This window comes from Arvicola amphibius, chromosome 6 (genome assembly GCF_903992535.2).
Source record: "Arvicola amphibius chromosome 6, mArvAmp1.2, whole genome shotgun sequence".
Taxonomy (NCBI): domain Eukaryota; kingdom Metazoa; phylum Chordata; class Mammalia; order Rodentia; family Cricetidae; genus Arvicola; species Arvicola amphibius.
The window spans coordinates 156,748,187-156,770,447 of record NC_052052.2 but is presented as its reverse complement, the minus strand read 5'-3'; the positions used below and the strand labels follow the sequence as shown (position 1 = coordinate 156,770,447).

Genomic DNA, 22,261 nt, shown 5'->3' with positions numbered 1-22,261 from the left:
CTTCGCTTTGAAAAAAAAACTATTCTTGTGATGTGTATGTCAATCAGGCGAGCCGTTAGTTCAAGTCCTTGAAAGAGCCCCAAACCCCAGAAAGACCAGGCCTTGATTCTGACCACTTGGCAGGGTGAAGAGAGCCTTGTGGGATGAGAGACCACAGGTAGCAGGGTCCTTTCTCCTCTACCAATGGGAGCTCACCCACCCTCCGCCCTCACCTCGCCCGTGCTGTGCAGCTGCTGAGCGATGCGCCTGAGGTCATCCTCAGAGGCCAGGGGGTTCAGCTGGTCCTGCACATCGTACACGAACTGCTGCAGCGACATCAGCTGGTTTGGTCCATTGAGTTTCCGCCAGGAGGGCAGCGTTGAGATGATCTTCTCACACAGGTGGGTCATGGGAGGGCAGCCCTGGACAGGCAAGTAGGACAGATTAGCCGCTGCGCAGCTGAAGCTCTGGGAGCCCAGGAGAGACATCATTTATCCACGCTGTTCATACCCAGAGGAGTCAGTGCTTTACTGGCTCAGTGATGGAGTCTATTGCTAACTGAGGGTTGTCTCCAGGCATAATCTAATAATCAGACACGAGGGATTTGACAGCAGCTTTATGTGTAAGAGATGATGTGTCCTCACAACAGTATTTTAGGGACGATGGACTTGACTCACGTTTTCCAGTACCTAAGGCTGCACTCAGATCTGCCCTTGCTTCTGGCTTCTCTCTCTATCCCTTTCCTCGCTCACTAGTTAGGTAGCCATCTTAGAAACAGTAAGGTTATGCACAGAGTGTGGCAGAGAATGAGAATTCTATCAGCATGGGGTGGATTCCTGGGGTCTGCTGATGGAATAGCCTTAGAGCAATAGCCAATAGCAGTTGTTGGCATGAGATTATTCTCTCGCCAGCCAAGCTGGTTAAAGAAGCCAAGCTATAAAATATGCTTCACATCAATATAATCCCACACCCTCCTAATGGGAAGTCATACAGCACAGAGGTGTGTTACACTACCAGTGTTACACTACCAGTGTTACACTACCAGGGACACGAAACCGCATCTTATGTCACCTAAGTTGCACTCCTTATTTTTAAAAAAATGCAAAACTGGGAGCTGGAGAAACGGCTCTGGGGTTTAGAGAGTTTGCTGCGCTTGCAGAGGACAGGACTCCATACCCAGCATTAACATCAACGGCATCAACATAACTGCTGTTCCAGGGGAGCTGACGTCTTCTGATCTTTAGCAGCCTCTCTCTAGGGAACCCTCCATCTGTCACAGGTACTGACACCTCCCTCTTCTGGGTATCATTTTCTACTGCAAGACTTTCTCTGATGAGGAAAGATAGACTGGTTTCCAAAGGGGTATAATTCCTTGGAAAACCTTTAGAAGGATTCCTCAAGTCCCCAGTTATTTTAAAAACACTCTCCAGAATCCCCATTCATGGTGTTTATTGCTCTACATGTGTGCACGGATAAGCTTGAGTCACCCACTTTGGGGCTATGCCATGAGCTGGATCGTCCAATGTATTTCATCCCGAGTAGACAACCAACTTGCCAGTTTATTAGGTCACATTTTCTGTTAAAATGAAATAATATTTTTTATTTCTCCCCCTCTTCTTAATAATGAGAGTCTCCTCTACCTGTGTTCTACTACGTGTTCTTGTATGTGCACGCAATGCTTGCGCACACGTGTATGCCTACATACATGCCTACTGTCTTCCTCAATTGCTCTTCACCTCACTTTTTGACACAGGGTCCCTCACTGAACCTGGGACGAAATGATTGACTGAAGTAGCCAACCAGCAAGCTTCTGGCATCCTCCTGCCTCTAACTTCCCCGCTTCCCCCGCACACGGGTTGGGGTACAGGTGTGCCCCTTCATGCTTGGCTTTTCTAAGGATGCTAAGGATCCAGACATCATGTTGTACACAGAGGGAGCACTTACAAACTCAGCCATCTCTTCAGCTCAGCTTCTCTGTTTGCTAGCGAATGTCTGTGGACACTGTGACCCCTGGGGACAACGTCTAAGCTGCTCTTAACGGTTTTAATTATAAACCCGGTGAAACCTGTTGTCTTCTTCCATTTCCATTTCAAGATGAACATCCCAATGCCCTCTGTCCCACTCAGATTCTGGGTAGAACTGTATTACATTTGGGGAAAATGCAACACTCCCTTCATATTTTACCTGCGATGCAAACACAGTCTAATATGTTCGCATCTGTTAGCACATATCCTTTGGTTAATTTTGTTAGTGGCTATTTTTCTTATCTGAATTTGTTACACATACTAAAATAAAACAAACTAAAATTGCTGGTGTAATTTATATAAAGAAATGTCATATTTAAAGAACTTGATACATCCTGGAGTGGTAGCTGTTGCCCCTAACAACCCTCTGTCTCCTGCCTTGTCTGTTTCTCTCTCTTCCTGCCTCCCCCAGAGTAACCGGAGGACATCACTTGCATACAGACCTTAGTCCTGGCTCCTACTGTCAGCCTATCCCCAGGAAAATCAAACCGAAGTGAGGGCAGTACAGTGGGATCAACTCCTTGGTCAAGGCTGGCATCTCCACGGTGGAGTCCAGGTACCTCCATGTGTACTCACCGAGACAATCTGACTCCGTATTTCTTGCAGGTGATTCCGAAGAACCTTGATGTCCTTAGACCCAGAAGCCCCCGCATCCAGCACAAACAGCTTATTTGAGACATGGAGGTCATTCCCGAACCTATGGACAAAGCAGGAGCCGCATCAGCTCTGGTTCGACCTTAGGTGTTCCTGTGCAGGGGGCTGGGTTGCCACTAGCCCCAGAGGCTGATGGTAGGGAAGCAGGGAGGACCCTAGTGACTCTGAAGCTCTCTGTCCCTGCTGTTGGGTGAACTCTGCTGGTCCCTTTGGACGCTGTGTGTGGGAAGTCAGTGTGCTCTTTTGATCATATAAGCGGGAGTCTGGGGTTTCAGGGCAGGTAGAGAAAGAGAAGGCAGAAAGATGTCAGAGCCTACTGATGCAGAGGCTGGGGTGTTCACTTTCCGAAGAGCAGAGAATGCTGCTGAGGGAGGGGCTAAGATCAAACAGGACAAGGGAGTCACACCTCGGCTCTAAAACTATTCACATACGCCTCTTCTCACACCAGGGGGAAAGCAGGCCGCATCTCTAGTTGATAATCAAGATCCGAGGGCCAGCATGTTACAAAAAACTGCAAGGTCAGACTTTATGCTTTAATGATTCATTTTTTTAAAATTTATGTATATGTGTCTCTGTGTGTATGCCACCTGCACAAGAGGGCATTGGGTCCCCTAGAACTGGAGTTACAGGCTGTTGTGAACTATATGTGTGGGTGCTGGGAACCAAACTCAGGTACCCTGGAAGAGCAGCCGTCTTTCCAGCTGCTAAGTCCACGCTTGTTCATAGAACATGTTCTATGGAACATGCTACGAAATAAATGTGGTCTGTCTGTCCCCAGAGAGGTGATGTGTGTAATGGGGCCTTTAAGAAATCAGGCTTAACTAAACGCTGCAGTTTCAGGGGTGCTGCCATGCCAAGGATTACGGTAGCTTCCAGGAGGTCTGTGAAGTGTCAAGAGAGCCTAATTCAAAATCCCTCCCTGAATTCCTATCCTTACACATTGTCCACCATGATGCCACCCACCAGGAAGCGCATCCTAAGCTCTTAGCTAAGAGCATCTTCTTTTATTAGCTACCCAACTTCAGGTGTATCGCTACAGCAATGAAAATTACCAACAGAGTCTAAGTAAAAAGTTATATTTACCTCCAGTCCTTTATAGGAGAAACAAGGGTCTTATAGATAATACTCAACAGGAAGGCACTCGGATCTTTTCTCTTCTGTTCTGTTCCATCCCATCCCAACCTACCCCATGATGGAGCTGGATGTTAACCTAAGTTATAATCCAGTGGGTATCTGCAATTGACACGTTGGGAAATACAGACCGGAGTGCCTCTACCCATGTAAATCCCGAAAGCCTGAGAATGGAAGTCACCTCTGTGTAGAGGTGCTGGGTGAGAAGGTGAGAAGGTGAAAGCGGGTCTGTGGCCTTTTTACCATGTTCTGTTTGCATCTAGCCAGGTGTGTTACCTGTGTAATTAGTACTCATTGCTTTGATGAAAACGAAAAGTTCAGCAAAAGATCTCTCAAAGTGGGAAGTTCCTTCACCCCACCCCACCCGAGCATGGCCACATGTCCTCTGCTGCATCCTCTCACCCGACCCAGTTCCTCAGTTCAGATGCTCACCCCATGCCCCCACCCCCGTGGGCTGCGCTCACCTGTTCCTGATCTCTTTCAGCAAGGATATATCCTTATCATATCCAAACTCGCCTCCAGCAGGCCGAGGGATGTTCATGATGTCAGCATGTGTGGCCACCAGGACAACTCGGAGCGGGTTCTTCAGCTTGCCTCCAAAGGCTGAGGGAAAAAGTGCACCCTTTGAGAGTCTGATCTCCTCCCTGGCTGGTTTCTCCTGCCCCAGAGGGAAAGTGCTGGCCTCATGCCTAGACCCCCTGTGCAGGTGATTACAACCTGCCCACAGGCTAGAGGACGGGACTAGGGAGTGTGGCCTCTGGTCCTGATCCTCCGCTAGAGTTCTCAGCAGAGACAAGGGCAGACTGCAGCATAAAAAGCTGCTCTCAGGGGCTCCCTTAAAGAGACCACATGTGAGGGGGACATTTGCAACCAGGGACAGCTTTCACGGGAACAAAAAGCCTTCTGAATGCGACCACACACTGGAGAAAGCCCAAAGACAAGCAGTCTCCAACTCACACAGGCACGGCCTCTGCTCACAGGAGTGTTTTAAAAGAGATGTGGCAAAGGAGAAAGAAGAGGCAAAACTACATCCTCTGGGAGATCAGCCCTGCTGATGTTACGAGCCTGGGCTTTCTGTCGAAGGAAGATGGCTGTTGAGCATCACCCTGAACCAGGGACAGCTGCTCCTGTTGGAGGCCGAGCCCTCTAGCCAACGTGCTGAGGCAGGCCACCTGGGCCTTTTCACAGGGCTGCAGATGGAAAGATAACCCCTTCTGCTGCTGATGCCCCGGTACTTTCCAGAAGGGAGCAGGAGCCGTGGACGGAGGACTCCATGGTGCGCTCAGCCATAATGAATCACCTTGGTGATGAATCAGAGCAGGGGTGAGAAGGGGCTATCAAGGATGGTTCAGAACTGGGAGAGGTCAAAGCTAGGAGTCCCATTCTGTGCGGTCTAAGTGTGGCCAGCATGAGGACCCCAAGAAGAGCATTGCAGAAGCAGAGGAGGAAGGACCTTGCTCACCTATGGGTTCTTCAACTGGGACCAGAGACTTCAAGAAACTGAGCCAGAAAATCACTTGGTTGAGCTGGATCTCGTAGGGTTCTTCCAGACTGAAGACGATGACATGGATGGATGTGGGGTCGTTGGCAGCGAAGTAGTCATAGCAACAAAAGTACACGGGGTTCCCAGAGAACTCCCAAACACTGAAATCACCAACTCCTTCAGAAAGAAAGCAAAGGCTGCAATCAGGAAACATCCCACCTAACTTCAGGGGCTGTAAGCATTTTAGGGACTCTGCACAGGGCTTGTGATGCCTGCGGCATGTGTCTGTGTAAGCACACAGTGCCTTATGCACAGGTCCCCATCCAGTGCTCTATGCCTATCCCTCTCATCTACGCCTACATGACTCCCCCCTAAAAGTTTTCATTAAGATCACCTTGGCTGCATCTACTGTGTATTTACTTCAAATTGCCGGCAGATATATGTGTGTTATAGGTGTGTGGGGCCAGATGCAGACATGGAAGTGCGTGTATACAAACAAACTTTTGATTTCTCTCCCCTTTCATATTATTATATAAAGAGGGTGAGAGCCAATCACGGAAAGAGATCAGTCCTGTCAGATTCCACAGGAGAATGAGCCAAACACCCATAATCCCATGATTTTATACACACACACACACACACACACACACACACCCTGTAATTAGAGGCTCAGCATAGTATGGAAAGTTCTTGGACCAGAAATAGAACTTTCAGCACTGGAGACCTGGTTTGTGGTGGGGATTTTGAGTGAGGCCCAAATATGAGTCCTCCTTTCTTCATGTAGCCTGGCCAGCTCTGTCCGGGGACACTGGGGGAAAACAGTTTGAAATGGGGGGGTGGGAGGGACATGGACTTTAATCATTGGATCAGGAGCTCTTAGACATGGACCCTTGGGGAAGCCCTGAGGACCCAGCAGTCCATGCTGTTACAGATTTTAGGTGATTCCCGTTTAGGCTGGCGTTAGATAATCACAGCTTCAGGTAATGTGATGTTTTTCATTAAGATAATCACAGGACCTCACCAGTGTGTCTAACTTGTGGTCTGTGGGCCACATTCCAGTATAGCTGGAATGTGATTCAACACACCTATAAATGATGTCATGCCACAGTGTTGAAGGGTTGGACACATCTGGACCTGACATGATCCTGCTATCTTCTGAAAGTCTCCCCATGGCAGACAGGACAGCAGCTCTTTCATACACATCCCTCCTGAAGCCCTCTGGGCATCCCCAGACTGGGGCATGATGGGAGGTGGTCACCTGCAAGGCCCTCAGGTAGATGTTAACACCTCATTAACTTTAGTGCCTTGAGAGTGGGTTATTATAAAGAGAAGTTGGCCACATCCCAGCTCTCTGGATTCTCAGCATACGGCCTCTCCTGCCATGCCATGATGCTTTCTACTTGCGACTTGACACGAGCATCCCGCTCTACAGTGGGGGGGGGGGATACTAAGAGGGGTGGTGTTGACACGTGGTGGTAGAGGAAGGTAGAAGTCTGGGGTGCTACACTGAGGCTCGCCTAGGCTGAAAGTCTGGGTCTCATAAGCAAACACAACAACAAAACACTCAAAGAATTCCTCATGTGTGCGCCAGTGTTAGCCATGATGTCAGTGTTTTAAACATCACTTTTTCAAACTTGCTCCATCACCATGAGGGGCTGTGTGCACCATTAGATCCCCACCTAAAGAGGCTGGGGTTCTGCTTTTCCAAAGGTACTAATCACCCAACCTGTCACTTATTAAGCACCTGCTGGGTGCTAAGTGTTTTGCTAGGTGCTGGCAGCTCCCAACCATGTAGTTTTGCTTCTAGTGTGTTAGCCAGCAGTGGCTCCATCAATAGTCTGCACAGGACTTTCCTTGGATGTAGCAGATACCGCTTGGCAAAAGCTGCCTTTGGGTCACGACTTGAAGCCCCCGTGAAAGGAAAACCCCAGTTCCTTCCCTCCGGGTAGGCGGGGCGTACCGTTCAGATAAGCGTTCTGGATGTCGATGGCCTTGGTGGACTGGTCGTCGGCCGAGCAGTGCAGGTGATGGGACGGAGCCACGAACACTTCCAGCATCCCTTTGGTGAGGCCCGGCTCGAACATCATGCTGCGGCTCCTCACGCTCACGTTCTCACAGCCGGGGTACAGGTTGTTAATGCTCACCGAGACTGCGGGCCGAAGGGTTAGCACTCAGGACGTGGGGTTCCCGAAGCAGGCGAGGAGGAGAGGTGGACGGTGAGGGAAGACGGGGATTCGGGAAAGGGAGGGGCTACGGGATGGAGGATTAGATGCTTGCGCATTGCAGTATATCTTTCTATAGCTTCCAAGCCTCACAGGAGCATTGGGGACCCCCAGGAAAGTCTCATGCCCGGTACCCGTGTCCAGGACACCACTTGACAGGAGTGGATATGGTTAGCTGGCTGTGGGCACAAGGTATCAGAGGAAGACGGGCAATTGGCAGGAGGCCTTTTTTTCCTACGTCTCAGTGATAAGTGATCATGGTGAGGATACAGGGCTGGGACAGGCTTGTTTATAGCAAAATAAAAGCTATTGCTTGTGAAATCACAGAAAAAAATATTGTTGACTACTGCCCTCTAGTGTCAACAGGAGGCAGACTTGAAGGGAGAGCCTATTTTGGGCTGAGGGTCATCAGCAACTTCCTAGGCAGGCTGTCAAGAGTTCTTCCCAGGAGGCTGAATGCCTCCCTGTCTCTGGTACAGACACAACAGGACGGCCACAGTCCTCAAGGGAGCCACAGAACAGAGTGAGGCATGAGGCTGCCAGTGAGAAGTGTGTGTAAGGTTCCTTGGAAAGTCAAGTCCCCAGCAGCCTGAGTCACCCCAGTGTGTGAACTCAGAACCCCCAATGCTTGCCTCACTTCGGGAACACTGTGAGTTTCTCCAGAGGTAGCTAAGGACCTGCTGGGACCTCAGCCTTTGCCTCCAGCACATCTCACCCTAAAGACTGTAAAACCCAACAACTTCAGGAGGTGTGGCCACCCAGGAGCGCCTACCTGTTGGCTTAGCAGCCAGAGGCGATGGTGGGAAGCGGGTGGAGTTCATGGAGGAGAGCCTGGGCCTGCGCCTTCTGAAGAAACTCCTCAACAGCCCACACTTGAGAGACTCCACCAGTGTGGATTTCCCAGACCCCGAGTGGCCGAACAGTTTGAGTTTGATTCTTGGCTGGAGATTCTGCGTGGGTCGGAGCTGCTGGATGAAGAGTCCTCTGTGTGTGTCCTGGAAGAGGGGAAAGTGAAGCTCTTAGCAGACTGTACCCCGTGGTTCTTGGCTTTCTGGTCCTGGGCCTGCACTTCCTTCTCTCGTTAGGGATACATTTCTTTGCTGGTTTCACAGAAATGTTTCCAAGCTAAAGGAAAACACACAGCATGCAGTCACCATTCTGAAGAATGGGTCTCAGGGGTTCTAGTCTCTCCCCTTGCTGTCAGTCATCTCTGTTCACCCATCTCAGAGTCCCTTTGTCATTACAGGAGTCCCAGTCCACTGGCATTCACTACCCTTGCAATCTGTTCAGCCCCTGGCAACCTCTGTCCCCTGTCTTTGGATCTGCCTGTTCCCATAGCATCTGGATCCAAACAAATTGGCTGGAAAAACCTGTGAAGCATCAACTTAGGCATGAACTAAGATGAACTCTGTCTGACCAGCTAGGGGTCTATTCCTCTGTGTGGAGAGCCTGGGGCATGGGTGGTACTGTCATGGCATAAGAGGGTAGAATCTGCCCCTTTCTGGGTTGTGAGGTGCTTCCTTGAGGGCCACTGTGCTGATACATGCAGGCCTGTCTCTATGTGTATGGAAATTCTGGTTCCTTCACAGAGAGTCCTAGCCTGTTCTGGTAAGTTTGGAAGGTCTGGTTCCTTTAGGGCCACATCAGCAGGAGACTGGGGAGGAGGCCACGGCCACCTCCTGTGGGAGGGCTGGAGGGCAGCAGAGGGGTCTTGCTCTACTTGTATGGAGAAATGTGAGTCTCCCCATAAACTTGGTGGTCTCCAAGAGTAAAGTTCAGCGCTGAGAACTAGGAAATGTAGGCTGTCAGAGCCGCGATCTTGAAGAGATACCGCCATATGGACAATCTGACCTCGGGTGTAACATGTGCCCTGGATGGGATGTTTCTGTCAAGAGGCACAGCACTGCATCCTGAGGGAACAGCATCTCAAGCCTCTGTCCTCAGGCATCCTTCATGCCCACAAGGTCCCATCCTGTCCTCAGCACCTGTCTCATTTTCTTATCTCCTGCTCTTTCCCTAGTGAGAGTGTTTGAAGCTTTTTCAGGCAGTTATTGCATGTCTCCTCCTTCCTCTAGCCCCAGGAGTGTCCCCTCTGTTGTAGCCTAATGTCTATGCACACCACAAAACTCATCTTGTCTTTCATCTCCTTCAGTCTCTGTTTCCAGCAGGCTTGATTCATGTGTGGATCTCTATCGCAACCCCCAAAGACTGAGTTCTAGCCTCTAGACCAGGAGCCAAGTGAAAGGCAGAGCTGGCATCCCAGCCCTGGCACACACGGACTGATGAACAGACAGACGACAGGTACCCAGCAGAGGAGATCCACACAGGGCATCTCACCAAGGCGCACACCTGACTTGGTTCTAAGTCCCGAGACGCTCATTCTCTACCGACCTCTTCTTCCCTAATTACCTTGAAGTTTACAAGGGCATTTTCTCAGCAGTGGTGACACTACTGCCTCCTCCTGGGCACTCTAGGAAATAGATGTATTTTAGATCCCACAATGTGAGGGTGTTTGGGCACTGGGTGGAAAGGTGTGCCTCTATTCCTCCTACAGTGAAGGATATTCTGCGTCCCCGGGACTTCTGAGTACCTGATCAGGGTTTACACACGAGAGAAATCTTCTGAGAAGTCGTCTCAGCTTAGGACTTAGGTGCACGTTTGCACATAACTGGGGGTAGGGGAGGGGAACACAGAGTTTTCCAAGATTACAAGTATCTTTCAAATTGGCTGGCTCATACAGTGTTTAAACCTTTCAGTACTTATTTATTTATTTGTTCTTGTGTGCACGTTGTGGTACATGTTAGAGGCCGCTTGAGAAGGACGGTTCTCTCCTTGCACCATGAGGGTCCTCAGGCTGGTAACAGACACCTCTATTTCCTAAGCCATCTTTCTGGTCCTGTCTAAACTTCTGTTTGGCCTTTATGCATTGAGACTGTTGGGGGCCCTTGCTAACCCTGAACCGGGCTGCTCGAGTTGCTGTGCCAAGAGTCCAATGGGCACCTGTGGTGAATGCTCTCAGTAACTCCGGGGCAATGGCAGGCTCCCTAGATCACTGCCAGGGCCCAGGGCCCACCATTTTCACGCTGAGTCTGAGATTCTACAGAGAAGGATCCGCAAGATGTCCTTAGGTCAGTGGGGTGGCCTTACGAAAGGAGTGTCGTGAGCTCCCAGGTGACTGACAGAAGCTGTGTCCACTCCTCCCCTCGGCCAGGTAAGGAAACAGGACATGGGGTAAAGCAGAATCTACTACTGGACCCTCTACTCTTTGTGGAGTGTCAAAGGCTCCTCGGTCCTTCCCAGAGTGTAAAAGGGAGGTGAACGGAGCACAGGCAGACAGGAGGCGGAATCTCAGGCACAGGGGACCACATAAGCCATTGACAGCCCATCTCACTAAAGACAGCCCCGCTGGGGCACTGTCTCAAACATGAAGTAGCTGTGGTGGCTTCTAGATTTTAGGAAGATTCATAAACCACCACTAGGAAAGTGTGCAAAATGAGCCTTCCCTACTTATCTATCCACAGGTGTGGCTCGTTACTTGGCACCTCGTTGTGGCTTTGTTTCAGAGGCGAACCCATTCACTAGGGGCAGTGGAGCATGCTCACCTGCCTCAAGAGCTGGGGCTGGTCACTCATGTCTGAATCGCATGCCAGCCAGCTAATTAATAACCGATTTCAGCACACCCTGTTTTATAAAAGAAGACGGTGTTTCTTTCCCTGGCTTTTATGAGGCCCTCAACTCTGGGTGACCACGCAAGCAAACACGTGTTCTTACCTTTAAAGTAGGGGTCCGGGGACATCAGACCGGAGTGGGTTTGCAAGGAAGGAATCCTACACCACCCCCTCCTGCCTATGTCCAGATTCCTTTCATGCCTTCTCTTCTGTCCACCAAGAGATGACAGCCTTGGCCCGGAGGCTCTAGAGCAGTGGTTCCCAACCTTCCTAACACTGCAACCAGTTAATATAGTTCCTCATGTTGCGGTGACCCCCCCCCCCACCACCATAAAATTAGTTTCATGGCTACTTCGTAACTGTGATTTGCTACTGTTATGAATCATAATATAAATATCTGTGTTTTCCAATGGTCTTAGGTGACCCCTCTGAAAGGGTCACTCGGCCCCTAGGTTGAGAACTGCAGTTTTAGAACTTAAGCCAGGAGGAATACTTTCTCACGGGGGTGGGAAGAGTATCCAAACAAGAAAGTGCAAAAAAATCCTCATCCTCACGTGTGAGGGACTCTAACCACATCCTGCGGGATGATTTCTCTTGCTCCTCACTTCAAACCCTGGAGAATCTAAACCCAATGAGTTTAACCCAACAGAGGTTTCTATAGCCCTCCACGGGCAGTCGGAGCATTTTCACTTCTGGCCACTAGATGGCACAGCAGAGACAAGCTGAGGAGCCCAGAAGTGGCTCCCTGGAAGGCCATCTTCATCAGCTGTTTTCCTACCCTAAGGAATGGCTCCAGACCAGTTCTAGAAGGTGCTATATATGTTAATTGGTTTGGAGGGAAACGCGATTATAGTTCACCAGAGTGAATAGTTAACTGAGTGAATAGCTCTGAGGCTTAGACCTAGCTCCAACCCAGACTGGCCAGGTTCTCAAGAGCTGGGCCAGGTAGGAGCTTGTCCACTCAGCACCCAGGAGTAGCCAGCTGGGGCAATGGTGCTTCTTCAGTCTTTCTCAGGTCTTATGGTGTTCACCAGAGTGTGTCCCTTGGGTCTGTGGGTGTGACTGGGTCACACACAAGGCCAAGGGCATCAGAGGTTTGGATGAGTTCTCTCTGTGCAGACTGGACATCATTTGGTAAGAGAATACTAAGGAGTGGGGGAGGGGGTTGTCAGACAGGTTACACTCACCACTGAGGAGCTTGCTTTAAGTGCTTGCTTAGGTAGTTACTCATTTGTTAGCAAATGGCCCGCCAAGTCCAGCACCATGCTGGCTGTCAATGGCTCCCACTAGTCTCTCCTCCAGACCCTTACACCACAGCCTGAACCTAGAAAAGTCTCCGGGGTTTACAGTTTTTTTTTTTTATTTTTTTTTGTTTCTACAGCAACTTTTCCCCTGGCAAATTAGCATTCACTTTCCCACCAGGAAAGATGACTAAACCCACAGGCTGGAGAGGAAGACGACCAGCAATCTGGAGACACCAGATAAGAGCCCAGAGAACAGACAGCGGCTTCCAGCCACGAGGCAGAAGCTGTAAGACCCAAATGGAAGAAGTGACGATCCTAATTACACAAATGCTCTTCACTCCTGGTGAATTTTAATTCTGGGCAACTCCCAACACTGTCCATTTTCCAAAACATTCCAGAGCACTCCTGCCGAGGCATGGGCACTTCTAATATTAGTTTACAGAAAGTCTGACTGGAGACAATCAAGAAAATCAAGTCCTCAACGGCCTGATAAACATGGAAAGTGCAGGGACAAAGGTGGTAGCGAAAATGGACTTCAAGGCCAATTCGAAAGCAGCCCACTCCCTGCAGCCACATCAACCTTGCATTTAGAGGAGGAAACTTGGCCTGGCTAGGCAGTGCAGCTCAGCTGTGTGGGGTGGCGAGGCTAATGAGCTCTGTTTCCTGGAAGGAATCTCGTGCGTGCATGCGTGCGTGCGGGCTCATGCGCATGTGTACGGTAGAAGGGACACCTTCCTCCTGTTAGTTCCCCTGGCAAGGGGCAGCCAGGGCACATTTGTGGTGCTTGCAGAGCCCACCAAACCACAATGCGCTAAGAACCAAATGTTCCAAGCTCTCCATATTGAACTGGGCCAGTGAGACTCCACACAGCTCAGTCCTACCTCCTGGCCTTGACCTGGGCCCCTGGTGGTCCTAGCCTGTCCAGAAGGGATGCTCCTGAGGTCCCCTAAATGCAAGACCACAAAGCCCTCCCTGGTCCTGTGTCAGCCCTCACTGCCTAGTGATGAGCACGGACCCTCTGATTCTCATGCTGGCGCCAGTGGCATGCTGGCTTTGGATCTATTTCCATAGGTCAATCCCCTTATTTTCTTGACAGCAAAGTTTCAAAACTACATTCCTAGGAAGTGAAAACACAGGGGGTGAGCCTTTGAGAACCTCAGTGACCACGTGGACTGTCCCTGAGTGAGGAGGCCAAGGCCCACCTCTCCTTCCAGTGGTTCTAAGACAGACAGGGAACACAGCCCGGTATACGGTTTTCACAAAGGTAGGAGAGAAAAAGAGAGGCTACAACAGGGGCCTGGACGCTGGGGACCAAAACAGTCTGCAGTACAGGCCTTGCACCCACCTGTAATGCCAGGAACGCCCTGGTGAACGTGGCAGAGAAGGCAGGAGGGCACAGTGGACACTCTGCGGCCTTCCCTCTTCCCCCACGATCTCTGTTTGAACAGTCTCTCCTCCTGGTGACCCAGTGAGAACTGCAAACAAAGGCACCATCACCCTGACTTTCTCTGCAGGCACTGGCTTCTGCAGCCAGCCGCTGCCACCACCCCTCAGGCCCCAGGGCTGTTGCTGTGAATTCTAAAACCAAATCTCCTAATAGGGCGTTTCCAAGTGTTGATAAGTTATTTTTCTCTCTTTTTTTTTTTTTTTTGCTGATGAGTTATTTAGTTCAGTTCTCTGGATGACAGAATGGATGAGCAGGGCTCACACCAGGCGGTTCAAGTTGAGAGACATGTGAAGGACAGCAAAGACAAGTGTAGGTCCTGTTGAACAAGAATTCTATAAAATCCTGCCTGACGGAACAGAAACCCCAGCTCGTATCACTGGGGAGTAATCTGACCTGCTACAAGGGAGGGATTCTTGGCAAAGACTCACTGCAATGTCCCCATGCAGGCTGGGAATGCACAGTGCACAGGCCCTGTGCACACAGAGAGATTCAGAAAGCAGAGATACCGCGTGTGAGATGGGACTCTTGGCTTTTCACTAAACCCTTCCCTCAGTCTCTTTGAGGCCCAGTTCCCCACCTTCTCTGTGAACACTGACAGCCACACAACTGCAGAGTTGCCACCAAAGCTGCCATGGTCCTTTCTAGGGGTGCTCTTCAGGGTTCCAACCACAAAGGAAACCATGTGTGCAGGTGCTGTCCTCAAGAAATCATTTATCTCAACTCTTTTGGCCCTAAATACCATCCTATGAGGTGCCACCTCTACCCATGGGTCAAATACTCATGCTAAAACATTGATTTAGTAAGCAATGGACCAGTTCATCCAGCAAGAGCTTCATGGGTCTTGGTCCAGAATCCAGGCCACCTGCACTCCTTAGTTTTTGCCAACTTGATATAAATTCAAGTCACCTCAGAAGAGGGCTCCTCAGCGGAGGAATTGTCTCCATCAAGCAGGCAGGTCTGTGTGGCATTTTCTTGATGAATGATTAGTTTGGGAGCACCCAGCCCACTGTGGGTGGTGCTACCCCTGGGCAGGTGGTTCTGGGTTCTATAAGAAGGTAGGCTGAACAAGCCATAGGGAGCAATCCAGTAAGCAGCACCCTCCACACTAGGAATGGAAATCAGGGTTTCTTGAATGTTCTGGAAGATCTCTACCAACTATCAACTGAGCTACATCCCAGCCCTAGCGTAAGGGCTAAAATGTGAGGACAATTTATCTTTTTATTCTTTGCTTCAGCCTAGAAACATCCTAAGCATTAACCTCTTGTACATACAACCTTTTCATAAGCATCCATAAAGGCGAAAAACCATCCTGTTCTCTGTGACAATTTGCTATGCATTAGTGTCGGTGACCTGATGTGTCTAATTTTTGCTACTACACTTTAATAGGACTACAATGGATAGCTTTGTGTGTTAACAAATAGATATATTTTCTTTTTTCTTTTTTTTAATTTGGTTTTTCGAGACAGGATTTCTCTGTGAAGCTTTGGAGACTGTCATGGCCTCAAACTCACAGAGTTCCATCTGCCTCCGCCTCCAGAGTGCTGGGATTAAAGGCGTGCGCCACCACAGCCTGACAGCAGAAAAATATCTCAACTAAAAGGGGTTAAGCATTCTGAAGTCTCTAGATGCATGAAGCGGGCTGCAGATCTACACCTGTATTTACTTGTTTTCTCTCTTTATAAACTTTACAGTGCTGTGATTAGATAAACAGGGGCTAGGAATTCAAAACAAAAGAGGGAACGAAACATCATCAGTATCTGTCCCCCTCCACTGTAGGGGTGTGTGATGGTTTGAATGTAATTGGCCCTCATAAGCTCATACGGAGTGGCACTATTAGGATGTGTGTCTTTGTTGGAGGAAGTATTTCACTGTGGGGGCAGGCTTTGAGGTCTCCTTTGCTCAAGTTGTGCTCAGTGTGGTACACAGTTTACTTCCTGTTCCCCGCAGATCAAGATGTAGAACTCTCAGCTCCCTCTCCAGCACCATGTTGGCCTGCATGCCACCTACCACGATGATAATGGACTAAGCCTCTGAAACTGCAAGCTAGCTCAATTAAATGTTTTTCTTTATAAGAATTGCCATGATCATAGCATCTCTTCATAGCAATAGAAATTCTAGCTAAGACAGGATGGTTAGCAGAGAAAGAGTTGGGAAAACCAAACTAACTCAGTGAAGGGAAATACCAAGCTAGTTTGTGTGTCTGCCTGTGCATCATCTGCCTGGTGTCTGAGGAGATGTTGGATCTCCTGTACGCATGGGGCTTACAGATGGCTGTGAGCTGCCATGGAGATGCTGGGAATTGATCCTTGGTCCTCTGCAAGAGCAACCAGTGCTCTTAACCACTGAGCCTATTCCTCCAGCCCCCAAATTAATTTTTTACAGCCAAGTGTAGAATAAACCCTATGGGTGCTTTTGCAAGTGTGCCCACTGACAGCACACAGACAGACGGTCTTCCTAAACCCAAGCCTGATGCCTCCTCCTAATAGCTCACTAGGAAAACTTATCGCAGAAAAACAAAGCCGAGAACTTCAAGGGAAGCTCACCTTCCGTAGTCTTGCCAGAAGTCCCGCCACATGCTCATGCTGTTCCGACCTGGCGAGGTCCTCGGCCGTCTTGCCATCCTGTAGGAGACAGACAATCAGTGCCCTTCCCCTGAAAAGCAGAGCTGCATGGGACCCTAACACACCAGCTCAAGGAAGAAACAGGCACAGCAGGGTTAGAAGAAAGTCAGGTAAAAGACCACATCCCGGCTTGTTTCCCTGTCCAGAGAATCTTTATTTTATCCAGTGGCCCAGGAAAGAAAGATGTCAGAGCAAAGAACACATCAACGTCCTGCGGGGACGGCAGAAAGATGCTCAACCCACAGACTCAGCACATGCTCATTCTCTGACTGATTTCCTGCCCTGAGGCCCCATCTCTAACACAGTAGTCACGCGTGTCCACTTCAGTGTCAGCTCATGTCTCTCAGTTCTAACACATACAGACCTGGCCCTCAGACAGTACCACAGCTGGTAATCACTGTGCCTTCCAAATACAGACTAGCACAGTTTGGTTTAAGGTTGCCGACAATCACAGAGCAGGGACCTAAGAGTCCACAGCACTTTGATCTTTACTGTTTAATTAGACTTCTCACAGAGCCATGGTTTTATATGAAGGGATATATTCTTATTTATATCATGGGCATGACCATCTCCAGGGAACCTTCTGGTTCAGAGCTGATCCAGTTCACAGTGAGGCACAAGAGTGACCTCACGGTCCCTCAGAGGGACAGGAGCTGTGGCTGTACCCCCTCCACACCAAGGGAGAAGGACACAACCATTGAGCTGAAGTTTTATTCAGCCCTAAAAACCAATTTTCAATTCAATGAAGACACCTATTCAGCAAAAGAAAAGTAAGTCTATGGCTTCATTACCAACATTTGGAGGCAAGCCATCTTGTGGTGGCTTGGAATGCCGAAAGTCTGTCTGCCTGCCAAACTCCCAGCTCTTCAGCTCAAGCTACTCGGAGATACTCATGGGGTCTCTCCAGACCAGCAATTCCTAATCTCAGGTCTACTGGATTATGTAATTCTCTGCTGTGGAGGAGAGACCAGCAATTCCTAATCTCAGTTCTACTGGATTATGTCATTCTCTGATGTGGAAAGAAAGCCATTGTCTACTTTATACAGTGGTTAATAACACTCTGCCATCTGCCAAGGTGCTGGGAACATTCCATAACATTTAGCTGGAAAATTGCATGTCTCCAGAGAATTCCAAGTGTCTCTTGGGAACAAAATTGCCAGGCTGAGAATGAATGCTCACCCCAGGCTGAAGGTGCAACTCAGATGTGTGTTTCTGCAAAGTCAGGGTCACCCTGTTCTTACTCTGTCCCTAAAAACCTGAGATGAATCCAATAGGCAGGCCAGGCCTTCTCCTTGGCTATGGGTTGAACTGGGTTCCTTATTGGACACTGCACCCTCAACCAGGAGTTCTCATCAAACTCTCTTTGCACGGAATGCCTTGGGGAGGGAAAGAAGCAGGATGTGACTGCCTCAGACTTTCCAAGGTAACATCCAAGGCTGAGCTCTGAGGACATGCAGGTCCAGAGGCATGGAGGAGGGCCTGGTGTTCCAGTGAAGCTGCAGGCCTCGGACCCAGAGAGAAAACAACTTAGACTGGACAACAGGTGTCCAGGAACAGGGGAAAGAGCCAGAGGCGGACATAGGCAGAGATGAGGCAGGTGTAGGGAGGCAAACGTGGGCCAGGACTAAGAAAAAGGATTAACAGGAGCCACTGGTACTTGCTGGGCAGTAAGAGGAAGAGACCAAGTCAGAGGGAGTTACATCAGAGAGAGTGTGGAGGCAAGCCACTGTCCCTGGGGTGGCTCTCAGTTATTCCATGGCCCGGGTGGACCAACAAAGGTCCTACAGATGACTTACACGCCTTGACCATTTTGATCACATACCGTTTCATTTTATTTTTGAGACAGCATCTCACTATGTAGCTCTGGCTGGCCTAGAACTCTCTATGAAGACCAGGCTGGCCTTGAACTCAAAGATTTGCTTTCCTCTGCCTTCCAGTCCTGGTATTAAAGGTGTACACCACCACACCCAGTCGATTCTTTTGTAAGCTTTGTCTTCATTTATACTAAAAGAGACAAGTTGCTAGAGGGCCTGGGGCCTCAGCTGAGTCAGTGGTGGAGGAAGACAAGCCAGTGGAGATTCGGGAGGGGGAAGGCAGGAGGAAGGGCAGGAACACTCAGAAACCATTCCCACTCATCCCAGTAAAGACCAAACTAGGAGAGACACTAGAAGGCACTGTGGAGCCAAGTGTTGCTTGGACACTCTTCTCAAAAGGAACCAGAAAAAGTTACTGGTAGGGCTGTCCCACAGGACAGCAGCCCCAGCCACGGGTCGGAAATGTGGTCCAGAAAAAATGGATGTCAGCGCAGAACAGGCAAGGCACTAAAAACTTGGTACAGGTGAGAGAATAGGAAAGACATTAATAATCTTAATATACTGTTGAAATGATATTCTGCATGCTGTACTGAAATCTGCTTCATCTGTTTATTTAGTGGCGCTGCTGGAGAATCTGAAACAACAGTCTGGGCTTCGTCTTCGGCGAGGTCCTCGGCACTCGGCCACCCTGCTCCTCACACAAAGGCATCATTGCTCTAAGAGGAAGAAGCCTGCTTTCCCCTGGCTAGTGCGCCAGGTGCCATGGGAGGCTCTCAGTGCTGCACAGTCCCTGGAATCCTTACAGCTTAAGACTCTGTATTTGGTGCTTTTCCGGAGCCTCTGATAACTTCAAAGTCACTCAGTGGCTATCCTCCATGTCCAGCTCCTACAGAGGGGTCAGCTCCACCAATTTCCCAGGACCCGACTCTTGTCTGTCATCACACTGCCCCACCCGGTGACTCGAGATCGGCTGTTGAGACTCTGTGATCAGCATCCCTCTCTCATGTTCTAGAGGTTTCCCTGTGTCTGTCTGAGTAAATAGTGAGGCTATGCGAGAAGCTATAAGTGTGGACAGAAAACCCCGAAGAGCCCCTCTAGAAGCTGGAAGAGACAGGGACCAGAGGAGAAGGTGGCCTGGCAGGATGGTGGTGAGGAACAAAGGAGACAGACACCATAGAAAAGCGTGAATGGAGAAAACCATGGGCTCACAGAGAAACGCAAAGAACACATTTCTGGCTCCAACAGCTGATAGCATTTCAAATCAGCCTTGTTTCTGTTTTTCCTATGTGGCATCATCTGAGTCGAAGAAATATTTTTTTTTTCCTTTTAAGCATGCACAAGATGCTTTATGGCAGGATAACTAACCCGTAGGTAAAGACTGGGTTGACAGAGGAATGAGGGCAGCTCATGTCCTTGTACGGCAGCAGAAAAGAAGTGGCCTGAGAAGCGTGCCCATCCCACACAGGGCATTGTTAACGTCTGTGCCTACAGAGAGCCCAGCTCTACAGAGAACAGAACTGTTCGGTCCTGAGAGTGGCTGGCGCCGCAAAGACCTACACACAGACCAGCACACAGACTCTGCAGATCACGCCAGGTGTCTGGGGCTCTCCAGCACGCACAGCCAAAGACAACAGGTGAATGAATGAGAGCAGCTCTGCCACAGGGAAGCGTCATCTGAAAACAAGCAGCAGGTTGGATGTGGCTCGCTGTGGGCTGCTCGGTTAAGACCTTGAAGATCTCCGGGAACCAGAGCTGTACTTTGGGCCTCAGAGCCTCAAGTGGGCTGCCACATCACACACCACGTGATCACCTTCACAACTGACTGTCAGCAAAGCTGAGGTCTGTGAAGGTCAAGGCCTCCCCACACAGTCAACCCACTGTGAGGCCAGCAGCAACTTGAGCAATAGTTCATGGCCACAACTGAACTGCCACCTCATCTTGTTGGCCAAACTCTTATCTCTGGTATTTTGGGAAATGCAAAGCTGTTGGGGTACTAAGCCTGAAGCCAGAAGCCAGAGGAAAAAAAGGACTGCGTCTGGCTTACAAGTAATTTTCAGGCCCAGTAGCAAGGCAGACACTCAACTGTAGACACCTGCCCTTTGCCTCACAGCTGCTCATGACCCCCAGGGTCACACAGGGGATCCAGCTCCTCCCACAGGCACCGGGCCTCCTGTGCCCTGGGGCCAACGGGAAACACGAAAGAGAAATCCATCAGTGGAATAGAGAGTTAAGCAGCACGGTTGGTTGTGTAACACGGTAAACAAAAGGCCAGCGCGAGCCAGCGGGTCGCTGGCAGAGCGGGCTGGAGAGATGAGAAAAGGATGAAACATTAACTAAGATATTAAACTGGGTCTGTGTGGGCAAATGTTTATGTAACTGCAGCCGAGAGTTAAAGCTTAATAGCAACCTGTCTGCTTTAGAATGCAGTTGCCAGGCAATACCTTTCTCCCCGTGCCCTTGAGGCATGAGAAGTTTCCATGGCTCTCCGCAGCCAAATACCCGCACCTGCCTGCTACTCACCGAGGTCAGAGCCTCCACGTTGGCGCCCATCAGACAGAGGTAGCGGACCACATCCAGGATCCCATTGTTGGCTGCAAGGTGGAGAGGAGTGCGTCCATACTGGGAAGAGGAAAAAGAAATACCAAAGGCGTTTCTCTTGGCTGTTGCCTACGAAAGCCCATAGCTCACAGCCACTGTCGTTGTGGGGGAGACAACATTACGTAAGGGGCCTGGGCCCACCAGAACTAAAGAGGAGGTTCTGGTGCCACTCAGGCAACCCTGCCAGGCAGAACATTTTCAGGTACTTTGAAGTTGAAAGACTAGCTTCAAATACACCTTCAAAGGGCAAATGAGGAGTCTAGCCACAGGGTGACCAAGTTCCCTGCTGTGCCGGCAGAGAATAGGCAAGAGGCAAGAGCACGAGCGCCCAGACATCCCTGTGTACCTGCACCTTACAGTTCAGATCCAGAGAGCCGGGGAGGCAAAAAGAGAACTGTGGAGGGGAGTCTGAGGAGGTGACGCTTTGAGGCCATGCCTATCACGGCTTTTATGCCTATGGTTCTCAAACTGGGTGCCATGCACCTTGGGGGCGCTGCAGTGAAGCCCCAGGGATGACAGCGGCTATCTTAAGGTTTGAAGGATACGGGTGAATATCTCCTCCAAGGAACTCAGAGTAGGTGTATTAGATTGCCAGCTCTCTTCTCAGTGACACTTATCTTTGCAGGTCTGCTCTGAGGAGTTGTTGGCCTCTAAGAAACAAAGGTCTTGAAAACAGGGGTTGGAGAGGTAGTCTACAGTTGAGTAAGTTAGCTCTTCTTCCGAAGGATCTAGCACCCACATGGTAGCTCACAACCATCCTTAACTCCAGTTCAGGGGATCCAACACCCTCTCTGACCCCAGTGGGCACCGGGCACACATGTGGTGCACAATAATGCCTGCAGACAAAATACCCAAATACGTAAAGTAATATTTTTTTTAATGTTTACGTCTTGAAAGTAATCTTGTGAAATGGGGGAGAGGGAGACACCCAATCCTACTCCATCCACAGGGGGAACAGCGGTACAAGACTCAGCAACCATGCATCCTGGTGACTGTGAGCATGCACGGAGTAAGAGATGGGATTCCTCTCCACAGGTGTTTGGTCTTTCTCAGAGGCTGCTAAGTTTGGGGGCTAAGAGACTCCACAAACAAAACAGTGAAATTACAAAATCGTTTGCTCTGCAGGAGTCATGAATAAAAATCAGCGAGACAGTACAGAGGACGTGAACAGTTGGATCTTGGGAATATTTGCTTGCACAGTGTTTATTTTTACATGGGTCAATACATTGTCATTTCAAGTGTTTAATATAGGAGGAATGTGGCGGAAACTCAAACCCTTAATGCCACTCGGCCTCTTCCCCATAGGCCCCTGCTCTGCACTCTCCACTATCCACTAACAAACACACTGGAGCATTTCCCTCCCAGCTCACACCTAG

General features: G+C 49.7%; 1 protein-coding gene across 2 annotated transcripts in view; it reads right to left on the bottom strand.

The window, feature by feature from the left end:
* Positions 1-22,261, bottom strand: part of Dapk1 (death associated protein kinase 1) — a 150,076-nt gene that overhangs the window by 5,435 nt on the left and 122,380 nt on the right. For both annotated transcript variants that reach the window (XM_038333400.1, XM_038333399.1), the window contains exons 18-25: positions 20,808-20,906; positions 16,396-16,473; positions 8,266-8,488; positions 7,232-7,420; positions 5,251-5,448; positions 4,253-4,391; positions 2,580-2,700; positions 213-401 (exon numbers count right to left, since the gene is read on the bottom strand). In XM_038333400.1, the coding sequence (XP_038189328.1) occupies positions 213-401; positions 2,580-2,700; positions 4,253-4,391; positions 5,251-5,448; positions 7,232-7,420; positions 8,266-8,488; positions 16,396-16,473; positions 20,808-20,906 (1,236 nt within the window). The remainder of the gene's footprint in view (positions 1-212; positions 402-2,579; positions 2,701-4,252; positions 4,392-5,250; positions 5,449-7,231; positions 7,421-8,265; positions 8,489-16,395; positions 16,474-20,807; positions 20,907-22,261) is intronic.